The sequence below is a fragment of the Dendrobates tinctorius genome, unplaced genomic scaffold (assembly GCF_039654945.1).
Source record: "Dendrobates tinctorius isolate UK_male_01 unplaced genomic scaffold, ASM3965494v1 ptg000075l, whole genome shotgun sequence".
Classification (NCBI taxonomy): Eukaryota; Metazoa; Chordata; class Amphibia; order Anura; family Dendrobatidae; genus Dendrobates; species Dendrobates tinctorius.
In genome coordinates, this window is record NW_027361743.1 from 25,618,323 (window position 1) to 25,640,968 (window position 22,646).

General features: G+C 44.6%; 1 protein-coding gene across 2 annotated transcripts in view; it reads left to right on the forward strand.

The window, feature by feature from the left end:
• The window catches only part of RNF17 (ring finger protein 17), a 585,601-nt gene that overhangs the window by 557,395 nt on the left and 5,560 nt on the right, over positions 1-22,646 (forward strand). For both annotated transcript variants that reach the window (XM_073583105.1, XM_073583106.1), the window contains 5 exons: positions 2,023-2,139; positions 5,272-5,383; positions 5,468-5,603; positions 11,282-11,471; positions 13,511-13,605. In XM_073583105.1, coding sequence (XP_073439206.1) covers positions 2,023-2,139; positions 5,272-5,383; positions 5,468-5,603; positions 11,282-11,471; positions 13,511-13,605 — 650 coding nt within the window. The remainder of the gene's footprint in view (positions 1-2,022; positions 2,140-5,271; positions 5,384-5,467; positions 5,604-11,281; positions 11,472-13,510; positions 13,606-22,646) is intronic.

Here is a 22,646-nt window from a genome sequence, read left to right on the forward strand (position 1 = left end):
CATCAAAGTCTGCATTCCAAAATGGCACTCCTTCCCTTCCAAGCTCTCCCATGCGCCCAAACAGTGGTTCCTCCCCACATAAGGGGTATCATGTACTCAGGACAAATCGCACAATAACTGTGGGGGTATGATTTCTCCTGTTACCCTTGTAAAAATAAAAATTTGGGGGCGAAAAGATCATTTTTCTGGAAAAAAATGGATTTCTTATTTTCACCGCTCTACGTTATAAACTTTTGTGAAGCACTTGAAGGTTCAAAGTGCTCACCACACATATATCGTAGATAAGTTCCTTGGGGAGTCTAGTTTCCAAAATGGGGTTACTTGTTGGAGGTTTCCACTGTTTAGGCTCATTAAGGGCTCTCCGAACGCAACATGGCATCCGATCTCAATTCCAGCTAATTCTGCGTTGAAAAAGTCAAATGGTGCTCCATCCCATGCGAGCACTGCCGTGTGCTGAAAAAGTGGTTTACCCCCACATATGGGGTATCGGCGTATTCAGGAGAAATTGTACAACAAATTTTGTGGTTGATTTTCTCTTTTAACACTTGTGAAAATAAAAAAAATTGGTTCTCAAGTAAATTTTTTGCAAAAAAAAGTTGTTAGTTTTTTCCTTCCACATTGCTTTAGTTCCTGTGAAGCACTTAAAGGGTTAATAAACTTCTTGAATGTGGTTTTGAGCACCTTGAGGGGTCTAGTTTTTAGAATGGTGCCACTTTTGGGTATTTTCTGTCATGTACACCCCTCAAAATGACTTTAAATATGATGTGGTCCCTAAAAAAATGGTTTTGTAAATTTTGTTGTAAAAATGAGAGATCGCTGGTCAACTTTTAACCCTTATAACTTCCTAACAAAAAAAATGTTTGCTTCCAAAATTGTGGTGATGTAAAGTAGACATGTGGGAAATGTTATTTATTAAGAAATTTGTGTGACACATCTCTGATTTAAGGGCATAAAAATTTAAAGTTTTAAAATTGCAAAATTTTCAAAATTTTCGCCATATTTCCGTTTTTTTCATAAATAAACACAAGACTTATCGAAGACATTTTACCACTAACATGAAGTTCAATATGTCACGAAAAAACAATCTCAGAATCAGCGGGATCCATTAAAGCGTTCTAGAGTTATAACCTCATAAAAGTGACAGTGGTCAGAATTGTAAAAATTGGCCTGGTCATTAAGCTGCAAACTGGCTCTGTCGCTAAGGGGTTAAATGTAAAAAAAAAATTGTAATTACTCCTGGATTTTTATCTGTGCTCAAGATCTATAGCTGAATGTATCATTGCCATCCGTTAAAGACGACGTCTTACCCACTAGCCACCCCCCCACTCCCCCCCCCCCCCCCCCACCACCAGTAAGTGGCCTCAGCGGGTCGGGTGACTAGTGATGAGTGAACGTGCTCGGACAAGGTGTTATCAGAGCACGCTCTGGTGCTAACCGAGTGACTTTGGCGTGTTTGAAAAATATGTTGTTCCAGTCCACGTGGCTGCATGTCTTCTGGCTAATTGACAGATGCAACACATGCAGGGATTGCCTAACAAACAGGCAGTCTATGGAGATGTTGCGGCAGTCGAAAATGGCAAAAGACATGCAGCCGCGGGGACTCGGAACATATGTTTTGAGCACACCAAAGACACTGTTATCACCCGAGCATGCCGGATAACACTTTATCAGAGCACGTTGGCTCATCACTAATTGTGACATCTTCTCTTCTTGTCCTGCTGAGAACGTCCGAGAGGAAGCAGATTCCAGGAGTAAGTGTGCCATCTTTTTTTCTTTCATAAGCTTTTTTTTCCTTTGCTGACTTTTATAGAAGACCAGAAAACCCTTTAACTTCCTCCTCTTTGGTCTGAGGAACATGGCACCAGACCATCATTTTCTATAGTGGAGTGCTGTATTGTGCAATGTGCTTTTTTTTTTTTCTTTTATAAACTGTAGAGCAATACAGTGTTAAATGCAGGTACTCATAAATGAAAGTAGTTGAAGCAAGTTTGAAAAATCAGTTTCTTTGCATTTATTTTCCAGGAATTGCTTCAAAATGATTTGGAAACACCTGTGTTGCCAAAGTATTCTCCAACACCTCTGCCTCGTCCAGGAGAACTGTTTGAAGTGAAAGTCACACACATCGAAACACCCAATAAAGTTAGTATATTATATAGCTAAATGGTTTATATAGGTTGAAAAAAGTCAGATCCATAAAGTTAAACCTTTCTCCACCAGTTATACATCCTCTATCACAAGATCATGACCCACAATGACATTTTTTTGAGAAAACCCTTCAGCCCTTCTTTAAATGTTGTCATAGTGTCTGCCATTACTACCATTTGTGGTAGGGCATTCCAATCTGACTATAAAGAACCCTTTCCTATTAAGGAACTGGAATCTCCTTTCCTCCGCACATAATAAATGTCTCCTTGGTCCTATGTAAGATCTTTGGAAGGAATAAGTCATGTGCCACTGCTTTGTATTGACCACACATGCTTTCATACATATGAGATTTCCTCTGAGACGTCTTGTTTTCAAAGCTAAACAAGCCCAACTTATCTAACTTCTCATTATAGGAGGGGCCTCCCATCACATGTAATAATTTAGTTGCCACCTTTTATTTGACTCCTGCTTCCAAATAGCTTTTTTTAAAATGTGAAGCCCGAGTCTTGATTCCAAAATTTAGATGTGGCGTCACAATTGATTTATAGAGGGGAAAAAATACATTGGGATTACAGGAGATGTTCTCTCTTTTTATACACTTGAAAATCTTGTTCGCTTCTCCTGTTCTGTAGTCCCGAATAGATTTCCATTTGGGGTAAGGTCACACTGGGCGTTTTTGCTGGGGTTTTTTTTGCTGTTTTTTTTTTTTTTTTGCAGCAAAACCTGACTTCTTGGCAGGAAAGAAGTTGCGGCAAAACCGCATGTTTTGGTGCGTTTTTTTCCGGAGTTTTTGGGGCTTACTTGTCTCTTTTTGCATCCTAATAACGTTCAGTGCCCCCAGAGAAAAAAAAAACTACTTCCTGTAGAACCATATCTCTAGCTCCTTTGAAAAGTCGGCAATTCATATGCCGCTTACAGTATAATCACAGTGACCGCTTAGAATAGATATATACATATAGATAAATAGAGGTCAGAGACACACACACACATATATACATTGTACAGTGAGTATGGAAAGCGTTCAGGCCCCTTGAAATTTTCACTCTCTATTTCATTGCAGCCATTTGGTAAATTGAAAAAAGTTCATTTTTTTTCTCATTAATGCACACTCTGCACCCCATCTTGACTGAAAAAAAACAGAAATGTAGACATTTTTGCAAACATATTAAAAAAGAAAAACTGAAATATCACATGGTCATAAGTATTCAGACCCTTTGCTCAGTATTGAGCAGAAGCACCTTTTGAGCTAGTACAGCCATGAGTCGTCTTGGGAATGATGCAACAAGTTTATCACACCTGGATTTGGGGATCCTCTGCCATTCTTCCTTACAGATCCTCTCCAGTTCCGTCAGGTTGGATGGTGAATGTTGGTGGACAGCCATTTTGGGTTTAGGTCAGGGCTCTGGCTGGGCCAGTCAAGAATGGTCACAGAGTTGTTCTGAAGCCACTCCTTTGTTATTTTAGCTGTGTGCTTAGGGTCATTGTCTTGTTGGAAGGTGAACCTTTGGCCAAGTCTGAGGTCCAGAGCACTCTGGAAGAGGTTTTCATCCAGGATATCTCTGTACTTGGCCACATTCATGTTTCCTTCAATGGCGACCAGTCGTCCTGTCCCTGCAGCTGAAAAACAACCCCATAGCATTATGCTGCCACCACTTTGTTTCACTGTTGGGATTGTATTAGGCAGGTGATGAGCAGTGCCTGGTTTTCTCCACACATAGCGCTTAGAATTATCACCAAAAAGTTCTATCTTCGTTTCATCAGACCAGAGAATCTTATTTCTCATAGGCTGGGAGTCCTTCATGTGTTTTTTTTAGCAAACTCTGTGGGCTTACATATGTTTTGCACTGAGGAGAGGCTTCCATCGGGCCACTCTGCCATAAAGGCCTGACTGGTGGAGGGCTGCAGTGATAGTTGACTTTGTAGAACTTTCTCCCATCTCCCTACTGCATCTGAGCCACAGTGATGTTGGGGTTCTTCTGTACCTCTCTCACCAAGGCATATATATATTTTATGTATGTGTATGTATTTGTAATCCAAAACCAGGGATGGGTAAAAAAAAATGCAGAAGTGTTGACGTGTTTCTATTATACTTTGATTGTTCCACTCCTGATTTTGGATTACAAATACTGATATTAAATACTGAACATGTGAATGTGGCCTAACGGCTTCTCATCCGCTCCGCTCTGCTCTGTTGAGCGGGTGTGAATGCCAATATCATGATGATTGACAGCTGACTCCCCACTGCCTAACTGCGGGAAGCCAGCTTACAATCAGCATAATGTTGGCAGTCACACCTTGTCAACAGAGCAGAGCGGAGCGGATGAGAAACAGCTGCTCTGTTGACATGAAGTAACTGAATCTCCTGCAGGAGCGGGAGCAGGGCCTCTGTTAGCAACTACATTTAGTAAAAAAGATTAATAATCCTAGAGAACCCCAGCAAATCTAGTGAGTGTCAGTGCTATATTTCTGTCTGGTGACCTGCTGTGACCGCTGACGGTAAAATGTATTTCTGGCTAGCTCTTGTGCCATAGTGATGAGACTTTTGTCACGCTACAATAGTACCCGTTATGCTGCCTCTTTCAAAGGCTTACGTCTGAAGCTAAGAAAAGTGAGATGCAGATGGAAACTCCAATGGAGCCGTTCATTATAATGAGGCAAGCAGAGCTCAAAGTCTTCCACTCTGAGTTGTTGTTTCACATTTTTTCAGTAATGCTTTTAAGCGGGATATATTAGAGTAGTCTATGGGACTATTTTGTTCTGCATAAAACATGGACTTAGCCGGAATAAAAGTAAAACTGAACCTATAGTTGCAGACTTTGGGCTTCATTTGCATCATTTTGCTGAATTGCTTTGTTGGGTTTTCCGTCTGAATCCCATTCTGCAAATGGAAGTCCCCAAAGGAGGTCGTAGAACTGACTACCTTAGTGCGAAACCAGGCCAAGCTAATCTCTGTGCTAGCTGTAATTTATTAAGGAGTTTCCTGTGCATTAATAGACTTCTCAGTATTTCTACATTTGACATGGCAAATTGAGGTAGGAGGAAGTACGGTATCTTCTCTGTCAACGAATACATTCACAACATAATTACTGACTAGCAATTACTGGACTTAATACTTATTTTTTTCAGGTCTTCATTTGTGTTAAGAATGTCAGCGGAGACGGCGATCCTCTTAAATCCACCCTTGATGAAATCAACTCCGATATGAGCATATTGCCGGGCATAACAGATTTTAGGACAGGTTCGGAGTCTGTCACAGTCCTTGTCTGTAGGGCTTATATGTGATTTTCATATGTTAGATGCTGACACTCTTTTTCATTTTCAGCTATGCCATGTCTTGCTCTTTATAGCGACGGTGTGTTGCATAGAGCAAAACTTCTGTCCATTAAATCTTACGACCCTGTCACTTGTCTCGTGGAATTTGTTGATTTTGGAACTTCAAAAGCACTAGATGTCGGCAGGTAATAGAGTATTGCAATTCTTTACCGCAGTATTCATTATTATAGCAAAACGTGTACTTACTTTGACGATCTGTGTCAGAATGGCTCTTTTATGAAAATGTATTACTTTTTCTGCCCGCCCGTGGGTTCAAAGTGCTCACCGCACCGCTAAATTCCTTAAAGTGAACCGGTCACCAGGAATAAAGTTGTTAACCTGCAGATATGTGGTTCATCTGCAGGTTAACAGCGTTACGATGCTGTCCTGTGTCTGCACTTAAAATGATCTTTATTCTTCCCACCAGCATTTGGTTTCAGTCATGGGAGGCTGCGCCGGCACTGGTTCAGTCATTTTCTGCGTAGAGCAGCCACTGTAACCACGCCCACTTACTGACAGCCAACCGCAACATAAAGCCAGTGTCAGTGAGGGCCAGGGGGATCGGTTACAGCGGTCACTCTGTATAGTCAGAGCGATGACTGAACTGGTGCTGCCCCGTTCCTATGACTGAATATCGAATGCTGGCAGGGAGAATAAAGATAATTTTCTTTCCGCTGCATTCCTCCATGTCCAGTCTCCAGGCAGCATCATAACGCTGTTAACATGCAGATTAACTCCATATCTGCAGGTTAACAGCATTATTCTTGGTGACAGCTTCCCTTTAAGGACATAATTTCCAAAATGGGGTCACTTGTGTGGTTTTTCAAATGTTTAGGCACCTCAGGGGCTCTGCAAATGTAACAAGACATCAATTTTGCGCTCTAAAAGTCACATAGCTCTCCTTCTGTTCCAAGCCCTGTCGTGCACTAAAATAGCTGTTTTCCATCACATATGGGGGTATCTATGTACTGTATAAATTGTTTGGTCCATTTTCTCCGTGTTCCCACCAGCTGACTAAGGTCCAGCTTCCTGCTGGCTGGAGGACTCTGATGATAAGACAATAGGCTATGTTACGTAACGGTAACTACTCTCTTCTCATTCTTCTCGACCTATCTGCAGTTTTCGACACTGTTGACCACCGTCTCCTACTCTCTAGGCTCCAGTCACTAGGCATTAAGGACACTGCTCTTTCCTGGTTCTCTCCCTATCTTTCTGACCGCTCCTTCAGTGTTTTGTTCTCTGGCTCCACGTCATCTCCTCTTCCTCTTGCTGTCGGGGTACCTCAGGGCTCAGTCCTTGGCCCCCTTCTCTTCTCTCTCTACACGGTCCTAATTGGACAGACTATCAGCAGATTTGGCTTTCAGCACCATCTTTATGCGGATGACACACAACTATATACGTCATCCCCCGACCTTACGCCCGCTGTACTACAGAACGCCCGTGACTGTCTGTCTGCAGTCTCCAACATCATGTCCGCTCTATATCTGAAACTCAACCTCTCCAAAACTGAACTACTTCTGCTCCCGCCGTCTGCTAACCTCCCTAAATCTGACATCTCCCTCTATGTAGGTGGCACCATAATAACACCCCAGCAGCAGGTGCGCTGTCTGGGTGTTATGTTTGACACCAATCTCTCCTTCACATCCCATATACAATCTCTTGCCGCTTACACCTAAAGAACATCTCTAGGATCCGCCCTTTTCTCACCATGGAAACAACAAAAACACTCACTGTCGCATTGATCCACTCCCGCCGCCTGGACTACTGCAATGCAGTAATTGGCCTCACTGTTACTCGACTATCACCTCTCCAGTCCTTACTTAATGCAGCAGCCAGGGTCATCCATCTGGCTAATTGGTACTCGGACACGTCCACTGTTCGCCAGTCCTTACATTGGCTGCCAATTCATTATAGGATCCAATTCAAAGTACTTGTTCTCACCCACAAAGCTCTCCACAGTGCGGCACCCCTACATCTCCTCCCTCATTTCTGTCTATCGGCCTAACCGACCGCTGCGCTCTGCAAACGACTTTCGACTAACCTCTGCACTAATCCGTACCCCCCACTCCCAACTCCAAGACTTCTCCCACGCTGCGCCAATCCTCTGAAATGCTCTACCCCAAGAAATTAGGACTATCCACAATTTGCATAGTTTCAGGTGCTCTCTCAAAACACATTTGTTCAGAGCAGCCATCACGTTCACTAATCAAAGTCATTCTATTTGTAAGTGTGCATGTGTAGCCCATTCACTATCTCCATCCATCCCTCACTCCCTCAAGATGGCTGGACCATCATTGTAAATACACCATTGTAAATACACACCTGTACTTTGTATCTCCCCCACCTCATTGTAGATTGTAAGCTCTCACGAGCAGTCTTAGGCCTCTTTCACACATCCGGTTTGTGCCGTCAGGCACAATCCGGCATGTGTGTAAAAAAACAAATCCGGTTTTTTTTACCGCCGGATGCGTTTTTTTGTCATTGAGAAGCACATGCGCCGGATCGCATCAAAGGGTAAGACAGGTCCTGAAGAGCCAGCTCAATGGGAAGAATAAAATCTGCACCATCAATACATGTGCCCTGCCAGTTATCAGATACCGTGCTGGCATAGTGTGCTGGCCAAAAGAAGAGATGGAAGCTGCAGATGTGAAGACATTAAAGCTCCTCACAATGCATGGAGGTCTCCACCCTAAATCTAACCTGCAAAGATTGTATACCAACAAAAAAGGAGGGTGGTTGAGGTTTGATGAGCATCCAAGCCACCATCACAGATGAAACAAGGAGTATCCAGGAATACATCAGAAAAATGGCACCAAAAGATGACAACCTGAGAGAAAGCCTAAGGCAGCAACACCAACAGATCTGGAAGGAAAAACAGGAATGTGAAGCGCCATGGCAAGACAAGCTGCATGGGAGATAATGGAAGTGGTTGACATGGAGAAATCTTACCAATGGCTGGAGAAAACTGGACTCCGAGACAGCACAGAGGCCCTAATCATAGCGGCACAAAAGCAACAACTAAGTACCAGATCCATAGAAGCAGGAATCTACCACACAAGACAAGACTCAAGGTGCAGACTATGCGAAGAAACCTCAAAAACCGTCTAACACATAGTGGCAGGATGCAAAATGCAAGCATGAACAACGTATACTGAACGCCACAACCAAATAACGGGAATTGTATACAGGAACATCTGCACAGCATTATGGGCTAAGTCCCCCCTAAGTCCTGGTGGGAGACCCCAGAGAAAGTGGTGAAGAATGAAAGGGCTAAAATCCCGTGGGACTTGAAGATCTAGACGGATAAGCAGGTGTTGGCTAACCAAACAGACATTGTGATAGTGGACAAGGATCAGAATACCGCAATGACACTAGATGTGTCTTTGCCAAGTGACAGCAACATCAGAAAGAAGGAATATGAGAAGCTGAAGAAATACTAGGGCCTCAAAGCAGAACTGGAGAAGATGTGGAAGGTGAAGGCAACAGTGATTCCACTGGTGATAGGAGCACTTGGAGCAGTGACCCCTAAGTTGAAAAATGGCTACAACAGATCCCAGGAGCAACATCTGAACTCTGTCCAGAAAAGCGCAATGCTGGGAACAACGAAGATCCTGCACAGAACCCTCAAACTCCCAGGCCTCTGGTAGGGGACCCAAGAATGAGGAAGGACAAAAAAGACCTCACCTATTGGGGGGTGAGAAGAGAGTTAATAAAAAAAATATATATATATATAACCCATGTGTACTATAAACTTCTTAGCAATGGGAATGTGTATGAATACAGGCTAAAATAAATCCTTGTCTCTAATATTAGACCCCAGGCACAGCACGACCTGCGTCACCACTCTCTCTACTCCTCCATTCTTCTGCCCATCCTGCGACTATATTGAAAAAGACCTGGGAGGGTCAAAACGTCTTGATGAATACTGATGTGGCGTAAATACTATTGAACCATTACACTAAATCATAATAAATGACCGTTTATCCTACTGTATTATATAAGAGTGTCTTCTGATAATGGGGCCACAGACCAGACCCCATTTCACTTGTCTATTACTAACCTGTGGGCTTGATGTTGTGTTGTCAGATGACATCAAGCCCACCATTTTAACCCCACTTACCACCTCCACAGGGCAAGTGGGAAGAGCCAGGCAAAGCTCCAGAATTGGTGCATCTAATAGATGAGCCTTTTCTGGGGCAACTATTTTTAGGCTGGGGAGGCCCAATATCGATGGATCCATACCAGCCCCCAGCTGTCTTCTTTAGTTTGGCTGGTTGTAAAAAAATGGGGGGACCCCATCCTTTTTTTTTTTTTTTAAATTACTTAAGTTTTTTTTTAAACAAAAACTGTCTGGGACCCCTCTAGTTAACCCCAAGGATAGCCCGCAGCTGTCAGTTTTGCCTGGCTGGTAATCAAAAATACAGGGGATCCCATAACATTTTTTTTTTATTTTTTTTTATAGCGCAGCCATCGACTGATAAATACTTCCATCAGCGGCACCTGCTCTCGCTGTTATACTCTGGTCACAGCTGCAGGCTCACACTGTCATCTGACAGCGTGGGAACTGTAGTGCTCTGATCTGTGGTAATGATCTTACCACCAATCAGAGACGGCGGTGTTTCTCGCACTGTCATGCAGATGACGGCGCAATAAACATCCAGTGTTTAGAATGCCGAACCTGAACAGTTACACTGACTTCCTGGTGAAATCTGTGTTCGGGATCCATGCCCGAACAGTAGGTGTTCGGTATGGACCCCGAACTTTACTGTTCGGGTTCACCCATCTAACAGCAACCCTCACAATCGTGGCATGGGGAAGTGGGATATTGGGGGCATGCACCACTCCCTGCCCCCAGAAACAAGTCTTAAATACCATGGTGACAGATTGAGAAAAGCATTTAAGGGATTAACAGCAGTGAATGTGCTGGCTGTGTAACACAGCAAACATCTGATTTGTTAATGAATGTGGCTGGAATGTATGTAAATCATGGCTTCAACTGTGTGTAGTAAGGTCCTTATCCCATCCTGACAGTTTTAGACTGATGAGAGACCCCATTTACTAAGGCAAGATCTGATGGACTACTGTATATGCCAGACATTGAGGCCATTGTTGGGACCTCTGTTGTCCATGGACTAAAGCCCCCTTTACATTTAGTGGTGCACCAGCGATCCGACCCGGTCAGGATCGCTGGTGCATCGCTAAATGATCGCTAGTGAGCTGCCACACAGGCAGACCTCACAGCGATGCAGCAGCGACGCAGCGCACGATACTCACCTTTCACACACAGCGATCCTGACGTCCTCCCACCCGCCTCCACGCGTCGCTCGTCAGCGCCAGCAGGAAGCGCCCGACGAGAAATGGAGCCGGACATTCTCGCGCGATCAGCGATGGACAGCGGGGGAGCCGGTCGGAGGTAAGTATCACACATAGCGATATCGCTTTAACGTCACAAAATCGGTGACGTTATAGCGATATCGCTAGCGATATCGCTATGTGTAAAACCCCCTTAAAGGATGGAGCACTTTCCCTCTGTCAAATTCCTAATATTCTGCTGTCACTATTCACAATTGCATCCGAGGTATTAAAGTAGTGGTTTTGGAGCTCAGTCACCATCAGTAGCACAGCTGTCTATATCAGTTAGCTCCCAATACATGTGACAAATGCACAATTCCTCTGGCTGTGCCATCCCTGGAACGTAACATATGTCCCGATGAGGTTTGCAACACAATTGACACCTTTATAGAAATAATGTTTATGAAGTGTGGTAGATGAAGTTTTGTGACCGTCTTGAACCGTGGGTGATTACCTTTACTTTCCTTTCTAGTCTATTTCAGCTTCCCCCTTCACTCATTCAGTATCCAGCAAAAGCTGTCAAAGTGAAACTGGCCGGATTTAAGCCTCCTACAGAAGACTTTGAGAGCTGTAGACTTCCATACTGCCCAGATTGGAGCCTGAAAGCATTGTACGAAATGATGGACTTAGTGCAGGGAAAGGCACTTTTTGCCACATGCATTGTAAGAGTTTTTTTGTTTTTAGTGTATTCTCTTCCATTTTCATTCTGTTATGAATTTCTGCGCATGTTGTATATGTAATTTAGGTAAATGTCTAAAATCACACTTATTTTTACTTTTCAGCTTAATCTCTAAGGCCGGTTTCACATTTGCGCTTTATAGCGCAGCGACGGCCGCCGCTAAGCCCCGCCCCCTGCCGGCTCCCTGCCCGCCCCTTCCGGTCATCGCCGCCTACTAGCGCACATGGACGCTTGCGATCTGCGCACCCTATCTTTAGCATAGGGTGCGCAGATCGTGCGCTGCGCACTTTTGAAGGTGCGCCGTGCGCGCCGAAATGCAACATGCTGCGTTCGGCGCACACGGGTGCACCTTCAAAAGTGCGCAGCGCACTGCAAAATCCTGCTAACGCATGGCCAGCGCACGATCTGCGCACCCTATGCTAAAGATAGGGTGCGCAGATCGCAAGTGTCCATGTGCGCTAGTAGGCGGCGATGACCGGAAGGAGGGGGCGGGGCTTAGCGGCGGTCGTGTGCAGGCCGTCGCTGCGCTATAAAGCGCAAATGTGAAACCGGCCTAACAACTAATTACTCCACACCCCACCCCCTCTTTCCAGCCACCTAAACTGTTCAATCACTATAAATTCACTAATAAAATCCATCAGCTTCACTGAGGAAACAGGTTACATGCTGACCATAGGAATTTATGCAGGGAAGGAGGAGTTGCTGTGATTCCTCCTTTGGAAGGCATCATGCTTCCTTTTTTGTTTAGCACATCGTAAGAAATAGGACATATTACACAGTAGCATATTTCACAGTAAATTCAGCACTAGCGTGGAATAAAGCAGCTAACAAGAGACAGCAGCATGGTCTCTACGTGTCTCTCCATGTCTCACTCTGCAGCTGCCTCCTGCACTTTACTTAATAGGTCTATAGGCAGCATGCAACCTGATCTCTCACTGAGGCTGAAGCACGTGACCAAATGCATTTATAAATAAAGACCTAGATGAGGCTGGAGTACTTACTTTGTAAATCCATGTCATAATGGCTGTATTATTCTTATATTATAATGAGCATTTTATGAGTCCAGCTATAGAATGAAATATCTTATGAGTGCAAATGCATCCAGTGACTGACAGCTTCAGCTGGTACTAAGCACTGTGAGATCTCGTCAGCAGGGAGGAGGTACATTGAGGAGCTGTCAGACTAGATAGGCAGGGATGGATAGTAACATTCATAAATAATTGTACATTTATTTTGACATAGATTATCAATTATGTATATCTAAGATATCTAGTATTTTATACTTTTTTTTATTGTGAAATTTTACGAAAGATCTGTTTTAATATGTTCATAGCTGGTTACACTTGTTTTCTGTTGTTGGGACTTTGAAGGGGACATTTTAGTGACCTCCTATAGAGACAGATTACCAGATTACAGCGTTCTGTTTTACTATGTGCCACATTGGGTTAGCTCCTGATCTCCTTCTAGTGGCGACTGCAGGAAGCCAGTACTTGAGCTTTTTTTATATGTAGGGGCTTTAGAGTTGTGGCCCACCAAAAAAGTGTATGTAGAAATTAACCAGCACATGTGGACCAACCATAAACTAAATGGCATTTAAGAGTTGGAATTTTGTCTTTAACCCACTGGAGAAGCAGCCATTTTTTTTTTTTTTTCTCAGTCTTTAGTAGACCCCAGCTGCAGTGACAACCCATCGGTGCTCCATGATCACGACACAGGCTCGCTGATGGGAGTGTGGAATGACTCCTGCCGGCTCGTGTTAAATGCTGCTGTCAGTGATTGACATTGGGATTTAGGAGGTTGACAACCGTGGGCAGAGCACCACTCCAGCCACAGCTGTCAGAGGCTCACAATGGATGATTAAATCCGACTGTGTGGGGAAAGATGCAGGTTCGGCATGTCACCCTGCATCAAAAACAGGGACACTGCATGATATAAGTTTACATCATATGCTACAAAGGGGTTAAGGGCAATGTCTAGCCAAAACAGAACTGACTTGATCAACATTGTCTTTCCTTTTCATAGGTTGGATCAGAAAATGCTGTGTTCTTGTATGACGACAGTCAGCAACTGGTGCACAAGCCACTGATTGACATGAAACTGGCAGACATAGAGGAGATGTGAGTATTTGTGAAGGTATTGTTAAATTCTGTATATTGTGATTTCTGACCTCTCACAGAAAGCAATAGCACTAAACTAAAATCATTTCTCCCTGCCAGTGATTTAGCTCTTTTCTACTTCTAGTAAAGCTGATTCAAAGGAAAGGAAAACAATATCATTGTAGAAGTATATCCAGTATAGAACAAGAGTTCAATCTGTCATTAAAAACAGTAATTCTTTATTCGTAATATAATTTCAAATTCGAGTCACAACCAAGATCTGGTAGGATCTGCAGCATTCTGAAGTATTGGAAAGTACACAAGCAAAGCAAATAAAGTGTATAAATACTGGACCCCTCCACAAAGTGCGCAGAGAGTAATAATTTGTGCAATATAGACCCACCATGTCAGAGGAGTGTATAGCTTACTACATACAGGGAGATCCCTTAATGGGATTTTTACAAGGTATTTAACTCCATATTTTTGAGCAAGTGATAGGACCTCTTTAAAGTGTAAGTATCCTTTCTTAAACCACCACTTCAGCGTTGTTTTATTTTTTATTTTACCGCTGGAGTGGTGCTTTGAATCTAAGGCCTTTGCACCTAGTCTCATATTCACCTGCCACCATATTCCCCTTCTGTCGCCGCCAATACCATCCATATCCAGCAGTTTGTGCCCTGTCCGCTGCTCCAGTGTTTTATGGAGCAGCGGAGGTCACTAATCAATGTAAGTCTATCAGAGCCTTGTTCTGGCCTCTTTCGGGCTCCCATAGACTTGTATTGAGAGCTTGTGACGTATCTTCTGACTTCCGGCCACTCCAAAGTCGCAGTTACAAGATGGCTCTGAAAAAAGGTTAAGATGCCAGAAGGTGAGTATAGGACAAGGGCCGGGACTTTTGTTTAGTAGCGGCACTCCAGCGCTGGGAAAAAAAAGAAAAAACCTATTGCAGTGGTGCTTTAAGGCTATGTTCTCACGATGAGCTCTTGGTGAGTTTTTGATATTGCAGATTTTCTGTACCATTTTCATACCCAATATTTAAATTATATAACTGTTTTCATTGCATTTTTAGTGTGTTTTTATCACATACTAGCTGAAGAGCCCGGCGCTGCCCGGGCATAGTAACTAACTGTGGTTAGTTATAGCAAATTATAATTATCCTCCATCCCTTAGTCCCGTGCCCATATACCCATCATACATATCCACGATCCCATAGGCCCGTGCCCATATACCCATCATACATATCCTCCATCCCATTGTCGAGTGCCCATATACCCATCACACATCCTCCATCCCATAGTCCCATGCCCATATACCCATCACACATATTCGCCATCCCATAGTCGAGTGTCCATATACCCATCACACATCCTTCATCTCATAGTCCCATGCCCATATACCCATCATACATATCCGCCATCCCATAATCCCGTGCCCATATACCCGTCATACATATCCGCCATCCCATAGTCCCGTACCCATCACACATCCTCCATCCCATAGTCCCGTGCCCATATACCCGTCATACATATCCTCCATTCCATAGTCCCGTGCCCATATACCCATCACACATCCTCCATCCCATAGTCCCGTGCCCATATACCCGTCATACATATCCTCCATCCCATAGTCCAGTGCCCATATACCCATCATACATATCCTCCATCCCATAGTCAACCATTATGACATCATAATGAGCGGCGGGGCTTGCAACCTGTGATGACATCAGCATCGCCATGGCAACCATTATGACGTCATAATGAGGGGCGGGGCTTGACACGCACACACATTTTCCCCATTATGTAGACAGGGGCAAAATTGTTTGGTGAATTGGAACGCGCGGGGTTAAAATTTCGCCTCACAACATAGCCTAGGACGCTCTCGGGGTCCAGACGTGTGACTGTGCCAAATTTTGTGGCTGTAGCTGCGACGGTGTGGATGCCAATCCCGGACATACACACACACACATACATACATACATACATACATACTGTACATACAGTGGGGAAAAAAAGTATTTAGTCAGTCAGCAATAGTGCAAGTTCCACCACTTAAAAAGATGAGAGGCGTCTGTAATTTACATCATAGGTAGACCTCAACTATGGGAGACAAACTGAGAAAAAAAAATACAGAAAATCACATTGTCTGTTTTTTTTTCATTTTATTTGCATATTGTGGTGGAAAATAAGTATTTGGTCAGAAACAAGCAATCAAGATTTCTGGCTCTCACAGACCTGTAACTTCTTCTTTAAGAGTCTCCTCTTTCCTACACTCATTACCTGTAGTAATGGCACCTGTTTAAACTTATCAGTATAAAAAGACACCTGTGCACACCCTCAAACAGTCTGACTCCAAACTCCACTATGGTGAAGACCAAAGAGCTGTCAAAGGACACCAGAAACAAAATTGTAGCCCTGCACCAGGCTGGGAAGACTGAATCTGCAATAGCCAACCAGCTTGTAGTGAAGAAATCAACTGTGGGAGCAATAATTAGAAAATGGAAGACATACAAGACCACAGATAATCTCCCTCGATCTGGTGCTCCACGCAAAATCCCACCCCGTGGGGTCAGAATGATCACAAGAACGGTGAGCAAAAATCCCAGAACCACGCGGGGGGACCTAGTGAATGAACTGCAGAGAGCTGGGACCAATGTAACAAGGCCACCATAAGTAACACACTACGCCACCATGGACTCAGATCCTGCAGTGCCAGACGTGTCCCACTGCTTAAGCCTGTACATGTCTGGGCCCGTCTGAAGTTTGCTAGAGAGCATTTGGATGATCCAGAGGAGTTTTGGGAGAATGTCCTATGGTCTGATGAAACCAAACTGGAACTGTTTGGTAGAAACACAACTTGTCGTGTTTGGAGGAAAAAGAATACTGAGTTGCATCCATCAAACACCATACCTACTGTAAAGCATGGTGGTGGAAACATCATGCTTTGGGGCTGTTTCTCTGCAAAGGGGCCAGGACGACTGATCCGGGTACATGAAAGAATGAAATGGGGCCATGTATCGTGAGATTTTGAGTGCAAACCTCCTTCCATCAGCAAGGGCATTGAAGATGAAACGTGGCTGGGTCTTTCAACATGACAATGATCCAAAGCACACCGCCAGGGAAACGAAGGAGTGGCTTCGTAAGAAGCATTTCAAGGTCCTGGAGTGGCCTAGCCAGTCTCCAGATCTCAACCCTATAGAAAACCTTTGGAGGGAGTTGAAAGTCCGTGTTGCCAAGCGAAAAGCCAAAAACATCACTGCTCTAGAGGAGATCTGCATGGAGGAATGGGCCAACATACCAACAACAGTGTGTGGCAACCTTGTGAAGACTTACAGAAAACGTTTGACCTCTGTCATTGCCAACAAAGGATATATCACAAAGTATTGAGATGAAATTTTGTTTCTGACCAAATACTTATTTTCCACCATAATATGCAAATAAAATGAAAAAAAAACCAGACAATGTGATTTTCTGGATTTTTTTTTCTCAGTTTGTCTCCCATAGTTGAGGTCTACCTATGATGTAAATTACAGACGCCTCTCATCTTTTTAAGTGGTGGAACTTGCACTATTGCTGACTGACTAAATACTTTTTTTCCCCACTGTACATACATACACACTTTGAGGCTGTGTGCCCACGATGCGATTTTTAAGCGTTTTTGTCGCGATTTTCGGCGCGAAAACGTTTAAAAATCGTGTACAGAATGCCCCCCATGCATTCCTATGGCATTCTGCACATGCTGTGCTAATGCTGCGCTTTTTTCCGCGGCCGAATCGCATCGCGGAAAAAATCGCAGCATGATCATTCTTTTGTGCGGAATCGCAAAGAATTGCCGCGATTCCGCACCCATAGGAATGCATGAGAATCGCTGACTTCCCGCATGTGGCTATGCCCACCATGCGGGAAGCGTCTCATGTGCGGTTGGTACCCACGGTGTGGAGGAGAGGAGACTGTCCTCCAGGCCCTGGGTACCATACCTCTGTAAAAAAAGAATAAAAAATAAAAAATCGGGGTATATTTACCTTCCGACGTCCCGCGCTGCCATCCCGGGCCACAGCGCTCCCAGTAATGCCTTGCGGCAAGGTCCTGTGATGACGTAGTCTCGTGTGACTAGCGGTCTCGTGAGATCGCTATAGTAACGCAAGACCAACGTCATCACTGGTCTCGCAAGGCATTACTGGGAACGCTGAGGCCCGGGATGGCAGCGCGGGACGCCGGAAGGTAAATATACCCCGATTTTTTTTAATTTTTTTTTTATCATTTTTAACATTCTATCTTTTACTATTGATGCCGCATAGGCGGCCTCAATAGTGAAAAGTTGCTCACACTTGTCAAACACTATGTTTGACGAGTGTGACCAACCTGTCAATCACTTTCCTAGCGATGCTTCAAATCGCTTGGAAAGTGCTTGAGAAAATCGCGGTGAAATCGCGCAGAAAAAACTGCACGATTTCTGGGAAGGAGTCCGGTTTTCACTGTGCGTTTTAAAACGCTACGTGGGCCCATAGCCTGAGCCACATATTTGATGGTGCATTTTTTTGTTTCTTGTTCGTATGTCATGTTTTAAATCTTCCTGTTGTTTGGCCTTAACAAAACTTTATTGATAGTCACATGTCTTTTTGATGAGTATACGCCTTGGAAAAACATGTGCATTTTTTTACTCTTCGCCACGACAGCACCCACTTGGAGAGAGGGATCCGCCCATAGGAACAGGAAACCTACAGAGATAAAAGAGGGCGGTCCGCCTCTCCTCCTCAGTTGGTTTCCTGTTCCTATCGGAACCACAGGATCTCTACAGAAGACATACAGTGGGGAAAAAAAGTATTTAGTCAGTCAGCAATAGTGCAAGTTCCACCACTTAAAAAGATGAGAGGCGTCTGTAATTTACATCATAGGTAGACCTCAACTATGGGAGACAAACTGAGAAAAAAAAATCCAGAAAATCACATTGTCTGTTTTTTTTTTTTCATTTTATTTGCATATTATGGTGGAAAATAAGTATTTGGTCAGAAACAAGCAATCAAGATTTCTGGCTCTCACAGACCTGTAACTTCTTCTTTAAGAGTCTCCTCTTTCCTCCACTCATTACCTGTAGTAATGGCACCTGTTTTAACTTGTTATCAGTATAAAAAGACACCTGTGCACACCCTCAAACAGTCTGACTCCAAACTCCACTATGGTGAAGACCAAAGAGCTGTCAAAGGACACCAGAAACAAAATTGTAGCCCTGCACCAGGCTGGGAAGACTGAATCTGCAATAGCCAACCAGCTTGGAGTGAAGAAATCAACTGTGGGAGCAATAATTAGAAAATGGAAGACATACAAGACCACTGATAATCTCCCTCGATCTGGTGCTCCACGCAAAATCCCACCCCGTGGGGTCAGAATGATCACAAGAACGGTGAGCAAAAATCCCAGAACCACGCGGGGGGACCTAGTGAATGAACTGCAGAGAGCTGGGACCAATGTAACAAGGCCTACCATAAGTAACACACTACGCCACCATGGACTCAGATCCTGCAGTGCCAGACGTGTCCCACTGCTTAAGCCTGTACATGTCCGGGCCCGTCTGAAGTTTGCTAGAGAGCATTTGGATGATCCAGAGGAGTTTTGGAAGAATGTCCTATGGTCTGATGAAACCAAACTGGAACTGTTTGGTAGAAACACAACTTGTCGTGTTTGGAGGAAAAAGAATACTGAGTTGCATCCATCAAACACCATACCTACTGTAAAGCATGGTGGTGGAAACATCATGCTTTGGGGCTGTTTCTCTGCAAAGGGGCCAGGACGACTGATCCGGGTACATGAAAGAATGAATGGGGCCATGTATCGTGAGATTTTGAGTGCAAACCTCCTTCCATCAGCAAGGGCATTGAAGATGAAACGTGGCTGGGTCTTTCAACATGACAATGATCCAAAGCACACCGCCAGGGCAACGAAGGAGTGGCTTCGTAAGAAGCATTTCAAGGTCCTGGAGTGGCCTAGCCAGTCTCCAGATCTCAACCCTATAGAAAACCTTTGGAGGGAGTTGAAAGTCCGTGTTGCCAAGCAAAAAGCCAAAAACATCATTGCTCTAGAGGAGATCTGCATGGAGGAATGGGCCAACATACCAACAACAGTGTGTGGCAACCTTGTGAAGACTTACAGAAAACGTTTGACCTCTGTCATTGCCAACAAAGGATATATCACAAAGTATTGAGATGAAATTTTGTTTCTGACCAAATACTTATTTTCCACCATAATATGCAAATAAAATGAAAAAAAAAACAGACAATGTGATTTTCTGGATTTTTTTTTTCTCAGTTTGTCTCCCATAGTTGAGGTCTACCTATGATGTAAATTACAGACGCCTCTCATCTTTTTAAGTGGTGGAACTTGCACTATTGCTGACTGACTAAATACTTTTTTTCCCCACTGTACCTGGGCCAAGGAACCGCCTGTGCAGTGTCCGTGCGAACGGCAGGGGTTCCGGTCCAGAAGCAGCGTCGGGGGAGTGCTGGAATCCGGCTCCCCCCTCGTCTGAGACGGTGGCAGCGCAAAAGAAACACCGGTACCCGGTGGAGCCGACCGGGGGTTTTCTTATATGGATACATACACGTCACCGGGATCTTGGAGGCAACCATCCCAGTCCGTGTGGGAGTGCGAAGCTGAGATAGAGAGGCTATCTCTGGCGTTCTGAAACACAGGTACAGCGAGGACGCAGGTACAGTGCTGGGATGAGGTAAGGAGGAACTCCCGGGTTACCGGAGGTTCCTCAGCGTACAGCGCATGCGCGGTCTTTCACAGCCGCGCGATACCAGCAGAGGAGCACTCCCCGCCCCCTCCGGGGAAAAAAAAAAAGGGAACGTGATTTAATATAGCGGCGCCGGACGGTGTTTCCAGGCCGGGCGCAGGCTAAATGAATGCACCGGAAGCAGGCGCACCTGGGAGGGGGAGGTACCAGGTACTGAAGGGTGGCATAAAAAACCGAGGGGGATAGTGATAGAGCGTGCAGACATGTCTTCCCCAAGACAGGACACGCATCCCCAGGCAGGTGATACAGCGGCAGCGGAACAGCGAGGCTCCTCGGATAGGAGCCACAGAAGTCATGCCAAAAGAACCCCTTCTCAGCCTCCTGAACCGGTACCTACAACTTCTCTGGGTGAGTGGACGACTCTCTGCCTATCAAGCTGTTAAAGAACCTCGCTCTCTCGCTCTCCCTCTCTCTCTCTCTCCTCTGCTATGTCCACCATAGGCTAAAAGGAAGGAAAAATCAAAAAACAAGGAATGTGCCCTCTGTACACGTCCTTTACCGGACTCTTATACAAAGAGGCTGTGCAAAAAATGCATTTCTGAAAATACAAAACAGACTTCAACATCAGCCACAGATATTAGGGCTATAATAAGGGAGGAACTACAGGCCCTAACCCAGTCTAGCGGCATATCTAAGAAATCTAAGGCTAACAAACCAACGGCAGTTAGCTTAGATACAAATGAAGACGAAGCAGTAGTCTCTGACAGCTCCAATACGTCTACATCATCCTCTTCCTCTGATATGGAGGGTCGTTCATGTTTTCCGTTAGAGAACATGGACAACTTGGTGAAATCTGTAAGAAACACCATGGGTTGCACAGACACTAAGGAGCCGCAAACGACCCAAGAGATTATGTTTGCGGGATTGACAGATACGAGGAAGAGGGTTTTTCCCGTTATACCGGCAATAAAGGCCTTAGTCAAAAAGGAATGGGAGAAGCAGGATCAGAGAGGTTATCTTCCCTCGGCTTCAAAAAGAAGGTATCCCTTTAGCGACGAGGAATTGTTAACGTGGTCTAAGGTCCCGAAGGTCGACGCGGCAGTTGCCTCAGCCTCAAGGCAGTCGGCCTTACCAGTAGAAGACGCAGGGATTCTAAAAGACCCACTAGACCGGAAAGCGGAGGCCTCACTAAAGAGAGCATGGGAGGCAGCCACGGGCACGTTTAAGCCGGCAATAGCCAGTACGTGCACAGCTCGCTCTATGCTGGTCTGGATTGATCAGCTAGACCAACAAGTGGAACAAAAAGTCTCCAGAGACAAGCTACGAGCAGCCATACCACTGATTCGTGGCGCAGCAACATACATAGCAGACGCATCAGCCGATTCACTACGCATTGCAGCCAGAACAGCAGGCTTGCTTAATAACGCCAGACGAAGCCTATGGCTTAAAAGCTGGAGAAGTGACACCCAATCCAAGGCAAAGCTCTGTGCCATACCTTGTGAGGGTGAGTTTTTGTTTGGAAAAGCGTTGGACGAAATCCTTGCTAAAGCAAAAGAAAGGAAAAAAGGGTTCCCTAACCCCTCTCTCCCATTTTATAGGAGAGCGTTCAGAAGACGACCATTTGGTAGGGGAAGAACAACAGAAAATCAGAACCTCTGGGCCACGAAAGAAGGAAAAGGAAAAGGTGCTATGTTTAGGGGATCCTCCTTCCGCAGAGATCGGACCTAAAGAACCAGTCCCTCCAGTAGGAGGGAGACTAAAAATTTTCCTTCAGGAATGGGAGAAAATCACGACCAGCCCTTGGGTCCTGGGCATTATTAGAGAAGGACTAAAATTAAAGTTCCATCATGTGCCCCGTAACTCAGTCATTGTAACATCCCTTAACTCCCCAGTCCAACAGCTGGCCTTAGAGACTGAAATTTTCAGTCTTCTGGACAAAAAAGTCTTGGTCTAGGTGCCAAAAGGACAGGAAGGGAGAGGATTTTACTCCCCTCTCTTTCTGATACCTAAACCCGATGGCTCCGTCAGGACGATAATTAACCTGAAGAAACTAAATACTTTTATAACAAATCATAAATTTAAGATGGAGTCTATTAGATCCGCAATTAAGCTCCTTTTTCCCAATTGTATGATGGCAGGCCTGGATCTGAAAGATGCCTATTATCATCTTCCCATCCATTACAGATTTCAGAAATACCTCAGAGTGGCGGTCTTCCTCGAGGGCACCATAAAACACCTTCAGTTCACAGCCATGCCATTCGGCCTTTCCATCGCTCCAAGAGTCTTTACAAAGGTGATGCTGGAAGTGATGGCTTTCTTACGCCAAAAGGACA